At 31.5% G+C, this 16,740-nt stretch overlaps 1 protein-coding gene and 1 pseudogene across 2 annotated transcripts; one reads left to right on the top strand and one right to left on the bottom strand.

The window, feature by feature from the left end:
- The first annotated feature begins 7,590 nt into the window (after positions 1 to 7,590).
- LOC7474851 (probable polygalacturonase) lies at positions 7,591 to 12,526 on the top strand (annotated as a pseudogene).
- LOC7462526 (protein NUCLEAR FUSION DEFECTIVE 4) lies at positions 12,258 to 16,399 on the bottom strand. Of its 2 annotated transcripts, XR_002978226.2 has the most exons (3): positions 15,840 to 16,399; positions 12,707 to 13,955; positions 12,258 to 12,564 (listed from the first exon to the last, which is right to left on the bottom strand). XR_002978226.2 is itself a non-coding variant. In XM_024586936.2 (2 exons), the coding sequence occupies exons 1-2, from the start codon at positions 16,314 to 16,316 to the stop codon at positions 12,777 to 12,779; spliced, it is 1,656 nt and encodes a 551-aa protein (XP_024442704.2). In that variant the 5' UTR covers positions 16,317 to 16,399; the 3' UTR covers positions 12,258 to 12,776. The 2 variants fall into 2 exon arrangements, 1 of the variants encoding a protein (XP_024442704.2); XM_024586936.2 differs by having other exon boundaries at positions 12,258 to 13,955.
- Positions 16,400 to 16,740: the final 341 nt, after the last annotated feature.

The following is a 16,740-nucleotide window of genomic DNA, read 5'->3' as shown; positions in this document are numbered from 1 at the left end:
TATGAGCAAAAAAGAAATGAAAATTAAAATAAAGGTTCATAAAAGTTTTAAAATTTTGAAATAATTATAAAAAAAATACATTTCTTTAATCTAAAATCCCTTTCTTTATTAATGCATTTTTTTTTAATAAAAACATGTTTTGTAATGGAAAGCACCAATATTTAATTTAAAAACTTACAATGGCCTGTAAAGAAATTTTTAAAGAATATATTAAAATAACACCTTGATATTTTGTGTGTGATTAAAAGGAAAAAAAATAATAATTAGTGTTATAAAATCATGTAAAAAAAATAACAAAAAAATGAATTTTATTTTCATTATATTTGCATGAGCATATTCTTAAAAAAAAAAAAGTTCTGTATATTTGGTATATAATAATTAAAAATATAATTGTTAATATTAACATAAAAACCTATAGTGTTATTCAAAAACCATGGAAAAATAACTAATAATTTAACTATTATTTTAATTAGTTTACTTAAAGTCCATTTTAATCAAAATCTGAAAGCAATAATTTATGAAAATAAAAGGACCTAAAGGGCTATTGAAGGAGGCCACACGACTAGGTCTTCGAGGTTAGATATGTGTGCCTGGATTTTATTTTTTTTAAGACCGAATAACCCACTATCTATCTTATTTTTCTTAAAAATAGATATACATGTTGTCCATGTTGGCAGACAAAGTGTCAACTACTGGAATAGATTCCAATAACCTCTGATTGTTAAAAAGTCAGGGTCCAAGTTTTAAAACCCTAAAAACTCATTTTCAATCTTTTTTTCACTTGAAAAACCCTAATAAATATTATTAAACCTACATTAAACCAATTTCTAACCTCAAAAAACCCTTCAATCAGTCAAAACAATAAAAATCAAAATGAAAAACATATATTTTCAAACCTTGATCTATAGTTTTGGCAAGATAAAATTTCCAAACACCCTAATGTATCTCCTCTTGGAAAGATGAACCTATATACATCAAGATTGAGTTTTATTTGTTTCTTGAATGTGAAAAATCAACCTTTTTCTCTCTCCTCTTTTTTTTTTTTCAAATTTGATTAGGGTGAAAGGGAGGTATTGGTGGTGAGAGAAAAGTTTTCTAGATTTGAAATGTTGTTTTATGCTTTCTTAATAATATAAGAGGGATGAGATAAAGGAGATAAATATATAGAATGATAAAGGAGAGAACTATTTCCTGAGTTAAAGTGGAATCGACGGCACCTTAAGTAGAGGCAGAGCAAAAACATTACTTAATATAGGTGGTTAAAATGTGATTTTATCAATTTTAGAGCAATAAGATGTCGAAGTAGAATCGGTAAAGGTGTTTAAAGGATGAGTTGTTTCTAAATTGGAAAGTGCAAAGTTCATGGTAGTTATTTGTGAGAGAGGTATTTATCAAATAAATAGAGGAATCAGGTGAAGATTGCGTATAGGGAGAAGAATTGCTTGCCAAATACTTTTTAAATAAAGAAAGAAACAAATTTTAAAATCGATTATGGAGTGACACACAAATTGAGTGATTAAATATTTTTTTAAAATAAAAAATTTTGACAAGTATTTACATGCTTAGAAATGAATATTTATTAATGGCAGTATCAAAACAAGTAAAAACATGAAGTTTTAAAGAGTAACCAAGAAACATGCATGGTCATACAAGTTTTTAACTTATGTTTTGCATATAGCCTTAACCAAGGATAACCAAAAACACGTAAAGATTTGTAATTAGAATGATGGTAGAAATGTTTATAATAAGGGGTTATATAGCCATAACCAAGGATATAAGACTTTTTTAATTAAATGTGTATGCAAGATATTATTTAACATAAAAGAGACTATCAATGAGTCAATATTAGTAGAACTAACATGAAGAATACGTTTGGGAACGCGGTGCAAATCGCGTTCCTAAAAAATTCAAAAAATTTTTTTTTGCTAAAATTTAATATGTTTTGTATGTTTTAAATCGTTTTGATGTGCTGATGTCAAAAGTAATTTTTAAAAAATGAAAAAACATCATTGGCATGCATTTCGGCACGAAAAGTTATTTGAAAAGCAACCGCAACCACACTGCCAAATACACTCGAAGATTGAAATTCCATTACCACTTATTGTTATCACTTTCAGCAATCACATCCTTATTCTTAGTTAGAGTGCATAGAAAGATTTTGGTGATCAAATATAAGATAATTTTTTACTCTCAAATCTAACACTTGTTTGAAGAATTGGAATCATAATCCACATAGTTAGCTTACAGCCAAAAAGTCATTGGGCAAGAGTGATAAGTTTTTACTATGTCCTAACTTGTCATATAATTGACAAAAAAAATATGTGATAGCCTTGAAGAGTAGTCATGCTGCTAATTAGGTGAAGAATGTTGTTGAGGGTAATAAAATATACCTCGTGAATCATAGCCATAACTTGCACTAGAAATAGAATGATGTTGTTGGCTATGATAATTTGAATTTCCAAAATATATTAGCTGACTAAAATTTTGAGGTTAGCTAAAATATCCACCAGATTTATAGGTGGTGTATTGGCTGCCTTTGTTTTCTTTTCCACCTTTACCATTGTAAGCTGTATTTTTTTTAAAGAATTAAACAGTGATTTGAACATCATCTTCTCGATATCACTCAAAATCAACTCTTTATCAAGAAGTTTGTCATAGAGATCCTCAAATGTAAAAGTGAATTATTGACATGAATTGTAACGGTTAATTCCTTGAACTTATCAACAAGACCATTTAGAGTGCGAGCAATAATCTCCACGTCACTTAAAAGATGAATAATCAAGGCTAGATCATCAATAATACTCTTAACCTTATTCATATACCTAGCCAACACTATGCCTTCCATCTTAATGATAATTAGAGTTGTAAGAAGAGATAACATATGGGTATTAGAGCAATTAACATAATTAGATTCTAATTGGTCTAGGCTTTAACCAATGATGAGAAACTATTAATAGTGAAGTCAATTATGTTATGAATTGCTGCTTGGATGCCTAACAAAAAGAGTTGATCCTACCTTAACCAAAGTTGATAAATAACAGGTGCTTTTAAGACAGGTAAAAGATCTATCAATATAGCCAAGGAGTTCATAGCCAAAAAGAAGATTTTTCATCTGCGATTTCTAGGATTTGTCAATAACAAGTGCAATTTCCTTATTCTTTTACAAGTTTGAATGGAATCTAAGATGAAACATTGAAAGAGATTGTATTACCATTAAAAAAATTAGACTTAACTTAACCACCACTAGTTGAAGGTGTGATGACATGAGGTTCTCCACAAGTTGGTCTTTTAAATATGATATTAGTGAAGATGAAACAAACATATTGGATTAAAAAAAAAATTAAAAAAAAAAGAAATAAAAGATGATGAGAATCACCATAGGATCCATTAGAGGTGTTGATTTGATCAATTACAAGGTAAAAGACTAAAACAATTAAAAAGGCACTCAATGGGCTTATTTAGAATATTTGGGCAAAGTAAAACTTTTAGACTTCAAAAAGAGATGATTAAGCTTTAATTAATGTGATTCATACAAAGAAACAAAATCCTTATTGGATTAGAAGCATTCTATAGTCTTGACAACATAAGGAGAGGCGATAACAACTTGTGTTTCCTTTTATTTTCTGGATTTTCACTTTGGCAAGGTTTCCTTATTATTCAAGGAAATTTGAGGTTATTTTAGGCTTATTTTTTCTAATGCACGATTTTACGCTAACAAGCATAACTTTTAATTTAACAGTTTGATTAGGTTGATATTTTGCCAGAAGATTCTAAAGACCTATTTCCTACAGGGTTAGAATTTTATAATGATCAGACGTCAAGAAGGCTTTACAATAAAATAAATAAGCTACTATGCAGGAATTGCATTATTTTTCTGGTTAGTTTAGGATTATTATTTCTATTTTATTTAGAACTTTTTTTTCAGCCTTATTTAGGATGTTTTACATAGTATAAAGAGAGTTATTTTGCTCGTATTTAGGTTTTTTTTCCAGAAAATTTGTTTTATTTTAGAATAATATTGTGTGTATGAGATTGTTCATACTCTTAGTTCTTCATCAAAATCTTTAGAACTTATCATAGATAAGTATTTATGGCGTTCATTCTTATACTTTTAACTTTTGGTTCTTTATAATCAACGAGTTAGGATCTTTCATCCAATAACTTTTCTTATTTGATTTAATTAATCAATGGATCAGGTTTCTATCAATATGATTTTAGCTTTATTCGATTATTTTTTATCCTAATTATGGGTTCTAGGTTTTTTACCCTCCTGATTCACATCGGTTGGTATTAGAGTAATGTTCTAAAATCATGTTTTCTATGTCTATCTATCTTTTAATTTTTCACATTATTAGTCTTTATTTTCAATTCTTAAATGTACAACAACTTTATAAAAACAGAAAAAAATGTTAAAAAGAGTTACTGCCAAATAGTATAAGAAAAAAAGAAAATCACATTAGTTAAAGTTTGTCACAATTAGATATTACACAATTTGAATTAAGATTCTTGAGATATTGCAAGTCACATTAGTTTATCTTTGATTAGTGGGCATTGTTTTATTTAAAATTGATTTCGGGTTATTAAAACTATAAAATTTTAATTTGAGGTCTTAAAGAACATTACAAATCAGATTCTTCCGATTTAGATTTAACAGTGGGTTATTTTGGGTTATTTGTTGAGTATATGTTAGTTTTTGAAATTCATAAAGTCATTCTGAAATTCTATTTTTATATTCGTTTTGTTTTTGTTTTTGTTTTTATTTTTGTTTTCATATTCGTTTTGTTTTGTTTTCGTATCATTTTTTATATTGTTTTCTTAATTATCTTATTTCTTGAAATCCTTGGTTAGACGTTACAAACTGAAATTCTTTATTGTTTTGATTAGTTCCCCATAAAACCAAATAGGAGAGCATAAGAGGTAAAAGGAAAAAAAAAAATGAGACTATAATCATGAAAAGCAAAAATTTGAGTAAAACATTAGGGAGGTGATATATTATTGTGTAAACATGTTAGAAAATGAGTGGGTATATTTTTTATTACTAACATCAAATTTCAGATTTGACGATATTTTCCAACAGTGGATCATCACCTAAGAAGTAGAAGAACACCTTTTTTATTATTATTATTATTATAGGCAATGCAATAGTAGTTTCAGCGTACAAATATGGTGTTTGGTGATATAAGGGATCGATTGGACAAGAATTATGCTATGATTGCAAGTTTGTAAGAGGGGTCATGTAACACCACACCCTACTAGCAAGATATTGTTCGTTTTGGCCTACGAGACTCATGATTTGTTCTTGGCATCCACGCATGACCCCAAAACGCTTCTTATTAGTCAAGGTGAGTATGCTCATATAAGACCCTCCCCAAGTCCTCGCCCCCGATGTGAGATATTACAATTCACCCCTCTTAAGATGCCCAACAACCCCGTTGGCACCATCGGACATCCAGTTAGCCGGGATCTGATACCAAATTGTAAAACCCCGCCCCACTAGCAAGATATTACATGCTTTGACCCACGAGCCTCGCAGATTTGTTCTTGGTAGCCATGCATGGCCCAAAAATGCTTCTTATTAGTCAAGGTGAGCATGCTCATATAAGGCCCTCCCCTGAGTCCTCACCTACCAATGTGGAATATTACAGGTCATCCTGAATACATGTGGATAAGTTGGTTAATGAGAATGAAGATGAAGAAGCTGATGAATTTGACCGTGTATCATTTAGCCAATAGGGTAGATTTCAGCGAGAAAGAAATCATGGTGATGGAAGGTCTTGGTAAGCTAAGAATTTTGGCCATAAAAAAGTAGGAAGACATATAGGGTTTTGTGATGGCTTGGACAGAAACTTGGGGAGTGTTGAGATTAAGATTTTATCCTTTCAAAGGAGGTGTCACCCCCGGACATCACGATGACCGATTAAAAATTTTTATTAGAAAATAAACAAATATCTGACATCTTGTTCTTGGAAGGAAAATATCTAGTTCAAAGAGTCGTCACCTAGTATATGGTCACTAGGACCCCTATCTGATCAATATAGATTCTATGGTACATGACTAGTTATGCAAAAAGAAAGATGATATCACCCTTTAAGTGTCCTACTTGAGCCAAATTGCATTGCTGGTTTTGTTTAAAATTACTAAGGATTTGTTCTCCTTTTTTTTTTGTTCTTCCTATCATGTTCTTGACTCTGACATCAGTGAATAGTACCTATGAATATTTTCAAATCTGTCGTTGGTAAATATTGTAAAAACCAAAAAAATATGATATTTCTTATTCTAGCGTCAGTGAATAAGTTCGCAAAATTTTAAATCTTTAATGAAGAAGAAATAATTTTTCTATGTCTTTTTTCTTTTTGTTTACCTTTTTTATTATTTGCTCTTTTTAGACAAGAAAAAAAAAAGCATTGCACAACAAATTTGTAATTAACAGTAATGGTTCACAGATTGAGCATATAGCATAAAAAACAAAACACAAAGAGAAAAAAAAATAAAACACGAGGAACCCAAAAATAAATCAACAAAATTCCCCAAATATTTTTGAAATTTTCCAATGTCAAAAAAGAATTTGTTTGGCCCAGCAGTAAAATTACATAGGCTCCGTTTGTCTAAGCGGTGGCGTTTGCGTTTTTTGAAAACGCACCAATACATGTGTTTGGTTACCACATGTTACAACAATTTAAAACATAGGTCCCACCAGTAAAATGAGGTAGGACCGTGATTTTAGAGAAGCAGTATTTTACTGCTTTTTTGCAAGTTCAACCACAGGTTGAACTTGCTAGAGATAACAGAGATAAAAAATTACCAGCTTATCCTCTTCTCGTTCATTCTTTGCATTCATTTCTTTTCATTGCGCACAACAACAATTCAGGAAACAATTACTGCTACATAACCAACAACAATTAAAATGATGGCTGCGTCTCTTTTTTTACATTCGGTTGTCATTAATTTTGCCTTGACAATAGAAAAACAAGAACATCAGCAACCCATTTTACTGCAATCAACAACTCCTAAACATGGACATTGGACGTGCTTCATTCAATTATAAATTATTGTTCTAATATGTTTAGGTCTCTTTGCTCAATTTTAATGGTTGTAAGATTACTTTTTATGTAATTGTTCATTAATATTATGAATGAAATCCTTTTAGGTAATTATACCATAACATTAAATTGAGCCATAATTTTTAACCAAACAAAATATATTTTTTGTTCAACCTCAATTTCAACCACAGTTTTAACCAAACACATATTTTTCCAAACCAACCACAACTAAAAATATTTTTTATAAAACTATTTTTTTCAAACCACAATCACAACAGCGACCGCAATACCAAACACACACATAAGCAAGGTATACGAGAGTGTTTTGCCAAACGCAAAAACAATTTGGACTGGCTAGCTAAGACCCAAACCTGGCCCAACAGTAAAATTTCTCCTTTTTTATTTTTTTATGGGTTGGATTTAGCCCCTACAGGCGATTGTGAATTTTCCACGCACGCCTGCCACAATAGCCATGTAATTAAATTGCAAGGGAGGGAAAAACGAAAGCTTACCTGCTGCTGGAGTTGTTGCTAGAGCTATGCACGAAAGAATGGTGCTGATGCTCGTTGCTGGGGTTCTCCTTCTGCCTTCGGTTTCTTCCCCTCTGTTTGTTTTTATCTCGTCTTTCTTCCCCTTTTTGGCTCTCTCTCTCTCTCTCTCTCGTTCTCTCTCGTCTAGTGCTCTCTCGTTTGTTCTCCCCCTTTCTTTCTTTTTTTTCCGCCTTTTATAGGCGTTTCTGGTGTGGATTTTATCCTTCTCCCCAGGATACTGATCCTTGTGTGGAGATAAGGACTTTGGGTCTTTGTGTTCTTGTTGGATCGGGACACCAACAGTCCGGCCATTGCTGGACTGTTGGTGGCGGTTTCTTCAGCTACCTGGTGCCTCGCGGTGGTGGAGGAAAGTTGGCTGGAATGGGACTGAATGGTAAACCATTAGGTCAAGACCTGGACTGAGGGCGGCGAACGCCTGGCCTGAATTTTTCCGCAGGCGGACTTTCTCCTGCTTAAGACGAAGAAGAAGACGCACAGTGACTCTGAAACGGCGTCACTTTGGGAGGGAACGGCTATTTTCCAATTGGTCCTCAAAGTTTCGATATGTTTTTAATCCGGCCCCTAGGCAAATTATAGTTGGACCCCAGTATTGCGGTGCCTTTTTCAAAATGATCCTTAGACTTTAATTTCATGCAATTTTGACCTAAATTAGCTCTGAATTTTAATATGTTTTTAATTAAGCCCTTAATTTTATTAATTAAACTTATTCTAAGCTCAATTAAGTCCTCAAACTTATCAATTCTTTAATTAAAGTCCTGATATAATTAATTAAACCAAATCAAAGTTTAATTAAGTCTCCAGACTTGTCAATTCTTTCAATTAAGCTCATAATTTTATTAATTAAACTAATTCAAAGTTTAATTAAGTTCTCAATATCCCCAGACTTGTCAATTCTTTCAATTAAGCTCATAATTGCATTAATTAAACCAATTCAAAATTTAATTAAATCCATAATCTTCCCAGATCTTCAATCAAGCTCATGATTTCATTAATTAAACTAATTCAAAGTTTAATTAAGTCTCCAATCTTATCAAATCTTCTCTCTTTTTTACTAAAATTAGCTCTTAAACTTATAATTTCACCCTGATTAAATCCTCAAGACTTCTAATTTGTTTTGTCTTGACCCAAACCTTAATTTTTCTTCATTCGTTTTTTTTTTGTGGTAAATTTATGTTGTCAAAAATTAGGTTATGGTAGAAGGGATGATCCTAAAGCTTATTTAGAATAGAAGAATAAGATGGAGTTCATATTTGATTGTCAGAAGTACTTGGAAAAGAAAAGGGTAAAAATTTTTATAGTTAAATTTACTAATTATGTTATAGTTTGGTGGGATCAACTTATCTTGAGCAAGAAGAGGAATCATTAGAGAACTATTGATATATGGGATAAGATAAAGCTAATCATAAGGTAGAGATTTTTCCCAAGTCACTATTACCGGGATTTATATTAGAAATTGCAAAACCTAACTCATGGTTCTAAGAGTGTAGAGGACTACCATAAAGAGATGGAAGTAACTATGATTTAGGCTAATATAGTAGGGATAAGGAAGTTATTATAGCTAGGTTCTTGAATGGTTTGAATTGCGCGATAGGGAATATGGTGGAATTGCAGCACTATATGAAGTTGAAAGACATAATGCACATAACTACAAAAGTGGAAAGGTAACTTAAGATGAATGACAGTACATGGCAAGTTTAAAATTCAGGTTTTTTTATTTTAAATATAGGTTTAATTATAAAAGAAAGAGGATTGTCTAAACCAAGTCAATTATGGAAGCTAAAATTGAACCACTTAAAGGCAAAAAAGAAGTCTTCACTAATACTAAAGATAAGTCTAATACCCAAACACCTCATAATCATGATATTATATATTTTTGATGTTTGAGAATAACTCATATAGCGTCTTAATATCCAAACAAGAGGGTTATGATATTACATGATCATAAGAAGATTGAATCTGAATGTAAAGCAATAATGAGAAGATGTTTCCCACTTAAAGATGTTGGTGATGATGATGTAAAGTATCTGGATGAGGGTGAATCACTTGTGATTAGGCAAGTATTGAATGCTCAGGTTAAATATGATGATTTGGAGCAATAAAAAGAGAATATTTTTAATATTATATGTCACATCAGTAATGAGATATGTAGTATAATTATAAATGGTGTGAGTTATGCTAATATAATTAGTACTACACTTGTTAGGAAATTGAATTTGAATACTACAAAGCATCATAAACTTTATAGACTTTAGTGGTTAAATTAATATAGGGAAGTAAAAATTAATTATCTTTGTAACATTCATCCTTATATTTCTAGTTCTTAATTCTTTATGATTAAAGGGTTGGGTTTTTCATCCAATTACTTTGATTTTTTTAGTTCAGGTAATTATTGGATCGAATTTCTATCAATTTGATTTTAGTTTTCTTAGGTTGTTACTTGTTTGTGGGTTGTTTCTTTGATTGTTTATATCTAAAAATTTAGCGAGGATGAGAAGTATTGGCCTTTAATACCTTTATTGCCTTCCTATGGATATGGAAAAGAGCATCTTGTATCTTAGTATAGAAGTTTAATTCATGGTAAAAAAAAACCTTAGAGATGTTATAACAGGATATAATGGTACTATAAATGAATAAGGTCAAACATGGAGAAAGAAGTATCCCCAAAAGCTTTTTAATAACACTAAGAGGGTCTTTATGTAGATAATATGGTCACGTGACATTGTGTTTACAAACTTAACTCTACATAATTCCTCATTTTGAACACTCCATCTGTATGACTACAAGAATATAACAATTATGAATGTAACAATTAAGGCTCCCATAATTAAATCCCTAAATACCGATGGAATTGATCCTGATTTGTGCGAGGATATTATAATTGAAGACCGTTACATAAGTGTAGGGGATGATGCAATTGCAATAAAGAGTAAATGGGATCGGTATGGAATTGCATATGGACAACCTTTAATGAATATTCTCATCCGTAATCTTGTAGTTCATTTTATGGTCAGCATCAGCATATAAATTGGCAATGAGATGTCAAGTGGGATATCAAATATTAATGTAGAGAACCTCCTCGTATGGAGCTTAAGGTGTGCAGTTCAGATCAAGACTGCCCCTAGAAAAGATGGATATGTTCGATATATAACCTACAGGACCTGACATTTAATGATGTACAAGTTGGAATTGTTATCAAAATAGACTACAATGAACACCCTGGTGAAGGTTATGATCCAAAAGTTGTTCCAATAATCAAGGATATAAGCTTCGGTGGAATACATGACTAAGAAGTTTGTGTGCTTGTTTGCATACATGGGAGTGAAGTTATTCCAGTTAGGAATTTGAATTTTTAGAATATGTCAATGGAGTTAACTTACAAGAATAGAGTGGTCAACATGAGAGAAAGAAAAGATAAGCCACTTGTCAAGAAAAAAAAATAGTGTTAAAAAAAAAACAAAGAAACATGAAAGCTTTTATACAAGAAATAGTATTGTAAATAATGTTTTTTATACTAACAAGATTATGGAAGATAATGTCATTGATTTTTTGTTGCATGATTATGTGGATGTATTGTCTATCGATGGTATTTCTATTGTTAATTTGACTAATTCTTTTGCAAAGATGGGGAATGATGACAATCAACAAGCATTACCACAAGATCCATTACAGGTATCGATTAGACTAATTAAAAGGTCAAAGGTCAAAAAGAATAAAGAGACACTTAATGGGTTTATTCGGGATATTTAGGCTAAATCTAGCTTTTAAACTTAAATAAAGGATGGTCAGACTTTAATTAATGTAATTCATGCAAAGAAAAGAGATCCTTATTTGGTTGAAAGTATTTCGTAGCCTTAGTAACATAAGGAGAGGCATTAACAACTTGTGCTTTCTTTTATTTTTGTGGATTTTCTTTTTGACAAGGTTTCTTTATTATTCAAGGACATTAGAGATTTTGCAGCCTTAGCAACATGAGGAGAGGCGGTAACAACTTGTGTTTCCATTTATTTTGTGGGTTTTTTTTTTGGGAAGGTTTCTTCATTATTCAAGGATATTAGAGATGATTTTGGCCTTATTTTTTCTAATACATAGTTTTATGCTAACAAGCATAACTTTTGATATGATAGTTGGATCATGCTGAAATTTTTCTAGAAGATTCTAAATATCTTGTTTCCTATAGAGTTAGATTAATTGTTGGGGCCAACAAAATAGAAATATTTTTTCTCTACTTTATTTAGAATTCTATTGTTTTTTTCCAGCCTTGTTCAAAACATTTTAACTAGTATAAATAGAGTTATTTAGCTTATATTTATATATATTTTTTAGAATAATATTGTATATGTAGAAGGTTGCTCATACTCTTGATTCTTTATCAAACTCTTCAAAACTTATTAAAGAAAACTATCTCTATAGTGTTTATCCTTATACTTTTGATTTTTGATTCTCTATGATCAATAAATTAAGATTTTTTATCCAATAACTTCACTTTTTTTTATTCAAATAATTATTTTTTTATCAAGCTAATGTTAACATTTTAACTTTTTTTTATTGTGAATTCTAGGATTCTTACTTTTTAGATTGGATTTGCATAAGAGGAGGAAATTGAAGTAAGGAAAAGATAGGCTATTATAAGACAGCGAGGCTCTGATTACATGAACAGAAAAGAAAGTGAACAAATAAAAGTATAATATTAAGGCCAAAAGGCTTGATTTTCATCCTTGCAGAACTTGAATATATACAAAGCATTTGAGATCAAAATAGCTATACGATAGAAATTATACAGCTATAATACGATAGAAAATCATACAGCAATCAGGACATTAATTAAGCTGGAATGATGATCATATATGTGTGATTATGCTGATGCTGTTGTGATTACAGGGAGATCTGGTTGTACTCTTTATCTTTGACATTAAGCTGAAAATTTCTCTGATTTGATCGTATCACATATGACTTTCATCAGTAGAATGATGCTCCTGAAATCATGCTCAATCAACCAAGAACCACACAAAAAAAAGGAAAGAAAGGAAAGATAGAAATCAAACAATCGAAAATAAAAATAAAAATAAATAAGAAACCAAAATATTAAACGGGCTGCACATTGCCATGCACACCAACCTGAACAAGAAAATTGCCTGTAACATACATTCTGGCTCACAAAACCTTCCACCTTCACCTCTTATGGTCTCTACAAATTTTGCAAACGCCTGAACACGACCGACTTATAGAACCTCCTGGTCCGAAAGAACAATAGGAGAGCAACAAGAACTCCAAAGAAAGCAACAGATGCCATGATCATAAAAGATAACATAAAGCATCGACTGCCGAAGCATGTATTATTTTCACCGCTTCCTACTTTATCGTAAATGAACCCGATGACTCTTACAGAGAATGTATAAGATCCAACGGGACTTGCTATGGCAATGGTGTTGAATATAGTCCCCATGTGCCCCACCCCAAATATCTCAGAAGTGATGGTAGGCATCAATGACCACTGTGAACCGTAAGCAACACCAACTAGTACCGAACCCAAGTACAAGTTTTTGGAAAAACCAGCAGCAACAATTATATGGCCAATGGTCATGATTGCTAGAGTAACAGCGACAAACAGTGGTCTTGCCCAACCACCTCTGTGCAAGAAAATATCCGACACAAAGCCAGCTCCAAAACGGCCAAGAAAGTTCCATATGCTCAGCAATGAAACCAAAGAATTTCTTTCAGTGGCCGTGTAACCCAGAGATTCTCCTATTTGACTGATGTTGTTTATCATAGCAAGTCCAGAACCTAAGCCACAAAACATAGCGATAAATAACAACCAGAAGTTTACGCTACATAAGGCTTGCAAGAGATTCATGTTTCCTTCATCTGACAGCCTTTCGTTGTCAGAAGCAGCCTTTGCTTGACCTTCTTCACTAGGAAGTTCATGATATTCTATAGAATCCTCTGCTGTACAGATCTCAGAAGATATCACTGGGTTCTGTTTGCTACCCCTCTGTTCCAGTAACGCTTGTGCATACCTATCAGAGTCCTCTCTATGGGCTCTGACTGCAATTCCAAGAGGTGAGGCAACTAGAAGCAGCAAGACTGTGAACGTAATTATGCGCGCCAATGATGACAGACTACTGATGTTTTCCAAAATTATGATGATTGTGAGATAAGCTGCAATAATCAGAGAAACTGCAGAGAAAGCATTCAAGTACTTCTTGTCATCTTTTGTATTTGTGTCATAGTTTCGTACCAGACTCATAAACAAGAGAGAGACTAGAGTTGGCGTCAGTGCAAGAAGAAGAAGGAAAGTGCCAGGATCACCATTGCACACTGTTTGGTAGAATTGGATTAGTATTGCTCCACTCAAACCAAGAAAGCCCTGGACAGGAAGTTGAAATGGTAAATTACATGAAACAGTAGAGCATGGCATGCTTCGAGCACAACATTGAAAAAGAGAGTAATCTCTGCAAATGCAGATTCAGGAATATTACATCGAAGAGGACAACAAATTCGGGGAGCATTGAAAACCGCACACTTGAATCTTACATACAATGTCGTAGTCCTATAAGTTTAGAGGACAGCAAGTAGGAGCCATTACATGCAAAAACAATGCTAATCGCAAGGAAATATTCACTTTCAGACTGCTAAAGGATGTGAGTCAATTTTGTTCTTATGCACACTTGGTGATTTTACAAAAATATTTTTAATTAAATTAAAAATATATTACAATAATACATTAAAGTTTTTAGTTGTCAAAACACCTGATTTACTGTCATTTTATTCACAAAATCTTATTCATAATTATTAATTAACCTACCAAGTTAAGAATCCTATTAAAATTTAAATGCAATACAACTAACCTATTAAGGAATCCTATTGAATTTTAAATTGAATACAGCTAGTTAATTTGATTGATAATTATCTAATTATGAATTAATCTAATAAGTTAAATAATCATATCAAGATTTAAATAGATCACTATAGAGAATAAAATGATGTTAGTCATTTAAAAAAAAAAAACTTGTATATTTAAATAAAAATTTCACCCTTAATTTTTTTTAGATTCTTTTATGTAATTAATTTTTTTAAAATTTTATCTTTTAATATTTAATTTATTAAAAATTCTAATTCATGCGATTATATCATTCTATATTGATTTTGTATAAATTTATATAAAAACACATTGAAAAAATATATATATCCTATAACATTTAAAAAAAAAACTACAACCCGCAGCAAATCACGGGTTAAATGGCCAGTTTGATCTAATAATATACGAAGTATGTGAGTGTTTACCTCTTTTAGAGGTAAATTCAAAAGGAAATAAGTATTAGATATGAGCTCAAGCTCTGATGAGCCACGGACCAAATCTTAACGAAAGATCAGCAGAGCAGACGTATTCCTTGATCGTGTTGCCATATGGACACGTCTGGTACAGTAGGTGTCATGAAAACGAGTCCAGATATTTCTTAGCGTAAAGAATAAATGCAGTGCAAGTTAGCACCTTTAAATGATGTGACGTGAAAGAAAGAAAGAAAGCAAGCAAGAATGATTCTCTTTTTTTTTAACGGTAGGTATCCAGCGCAGTTTATGCATTTATATGCAACTAATTCCTGAGAATTTAAAGTTAATAATTATATAATTATTAGTAATTCTGAGATTTATAACATTCAACTTGATTTTTAAAATACAAATTCAAAATCCAACTATTTTATTACTTTTAAATTTTTTTTATAAAATCCAACTATTATAATTATAAATTTTTTAACTATTTTAAAAATCTTTATTTATATCTTCATTCAAATTGTTACTTTTTATAAAATAATATGTAAAAAAAATTAGCTTTAAATTAAAATTAATTTAGTCTATCGGCTAATGTTGGCGCGTAATGAATGCGGCCATGAATCAATCTAAGTACACCAAGTGAAAGCGACGTGCACAAAAACAAAATTGTGAACCGCATTTTACTGTCGGTTAATAATTTTTTTATATCAAAAAATAAATATATAAGTTTTTTAAATGTATTTTTTTAAATCTAATTATAAATTAAAAACATTTAATTAAAAACATCAAAAACCATTTATACCAATAAAAAAAATACTAACACATCTATTTAACTAACTAAAAATAAAAACATAAGTCTTGTGTTATTAATTGAATTATGATAGCCGGAAGCAAACAAGAAAATAAAAAACAAAACCCAAAAAGTAGTCAAAACGAAAAGGCAGGAGAAGAAGCAAAAAAATGGTAACAAGAGACATACCTTCATGATCCCGACGATGGTCCCACCATAATCGCCGAAATTGTGAACTCCACTCACCACATTCGTCGTATTAGAAAACGTCTGCGCGTGAGCAGCCATCCACGTGAAGAAACACATCACCGCCACCGGAAGGCGGCGAATCAACCCAACAACGGATGCCCACATCACGAAATACCCCAAGAAGCTCTGGATTGCACCGGCCAAGAGAACAACACACGGTCCGGCAAACACACCTAATCTTCTTCGGTTATTTTGCAGAGTGAAAGCGGAGTAAAGGAGACCGGAGAGGATGCCTGCGTTGGCACCGATGTCTTTGAAGACGGAGACGGTGTCAAGAGTTGATTGGTCGTAGCCTTGAGAGGATTTGAGGATGGAAGAGTAGATACCGAAGGTGTAGGACGCACCAACGCTGCTTTGAATCCATATGCTTGCAACCGTGGCTATCCATTTCGTGTTTACAATCTCCATCTTCATCATCTTCTTCTTCTTCTTCTTCTTCTTACTGAGTTTAAAGCTTTTCTTTTAAAAGCTGATGGTCATCAAATCTTGAAAACAAGCTGTTTACCTATTTACATGGAAAAGTTTGTTTTTTTAATTTTAAAAAATTAAAAAAATTATTTTTTATTTTAAATTAATATTTTAAAATAAATTAATGTTAAAAATAATTTTTAAAAAGAAAAAAAATATATTATTTTAATAAATTTTTAAATAAAAAATAACTAAAACTACCCTACTAAACTAAAAAACAAAAAAGAAGAAGAAAGGACGTTTCACAGATAATCACAACCTGTTTCTAAGCTAGCTGGCAATGTTGCTTTCAGATGGAGGTTGGCCCTGCTTGAATTTGACCTCCAATACGGACACGTGGAAATATTTCTAATTTCACTAATATTTATCCTCT

Source organism: Populus trichocarpa, chromosome 15, assembly GCF_000002775.5.
Source record: "Populus trichocarpa isolate Nisqually-1 chromosome 15, P.trichocarpa_v4.1, whole genome shotgun sequence".
NCBI lineage: Eukaryota > Viridiplantae > Streptophyta > Magnoliopsida > Malpighiales > Salicaceae > Populus > Populus trichocarpa.
Note: the sequence above shows the minus strand (reverse complement) of the source record. Positions and strands in the feature narration are given on the sequence as shown.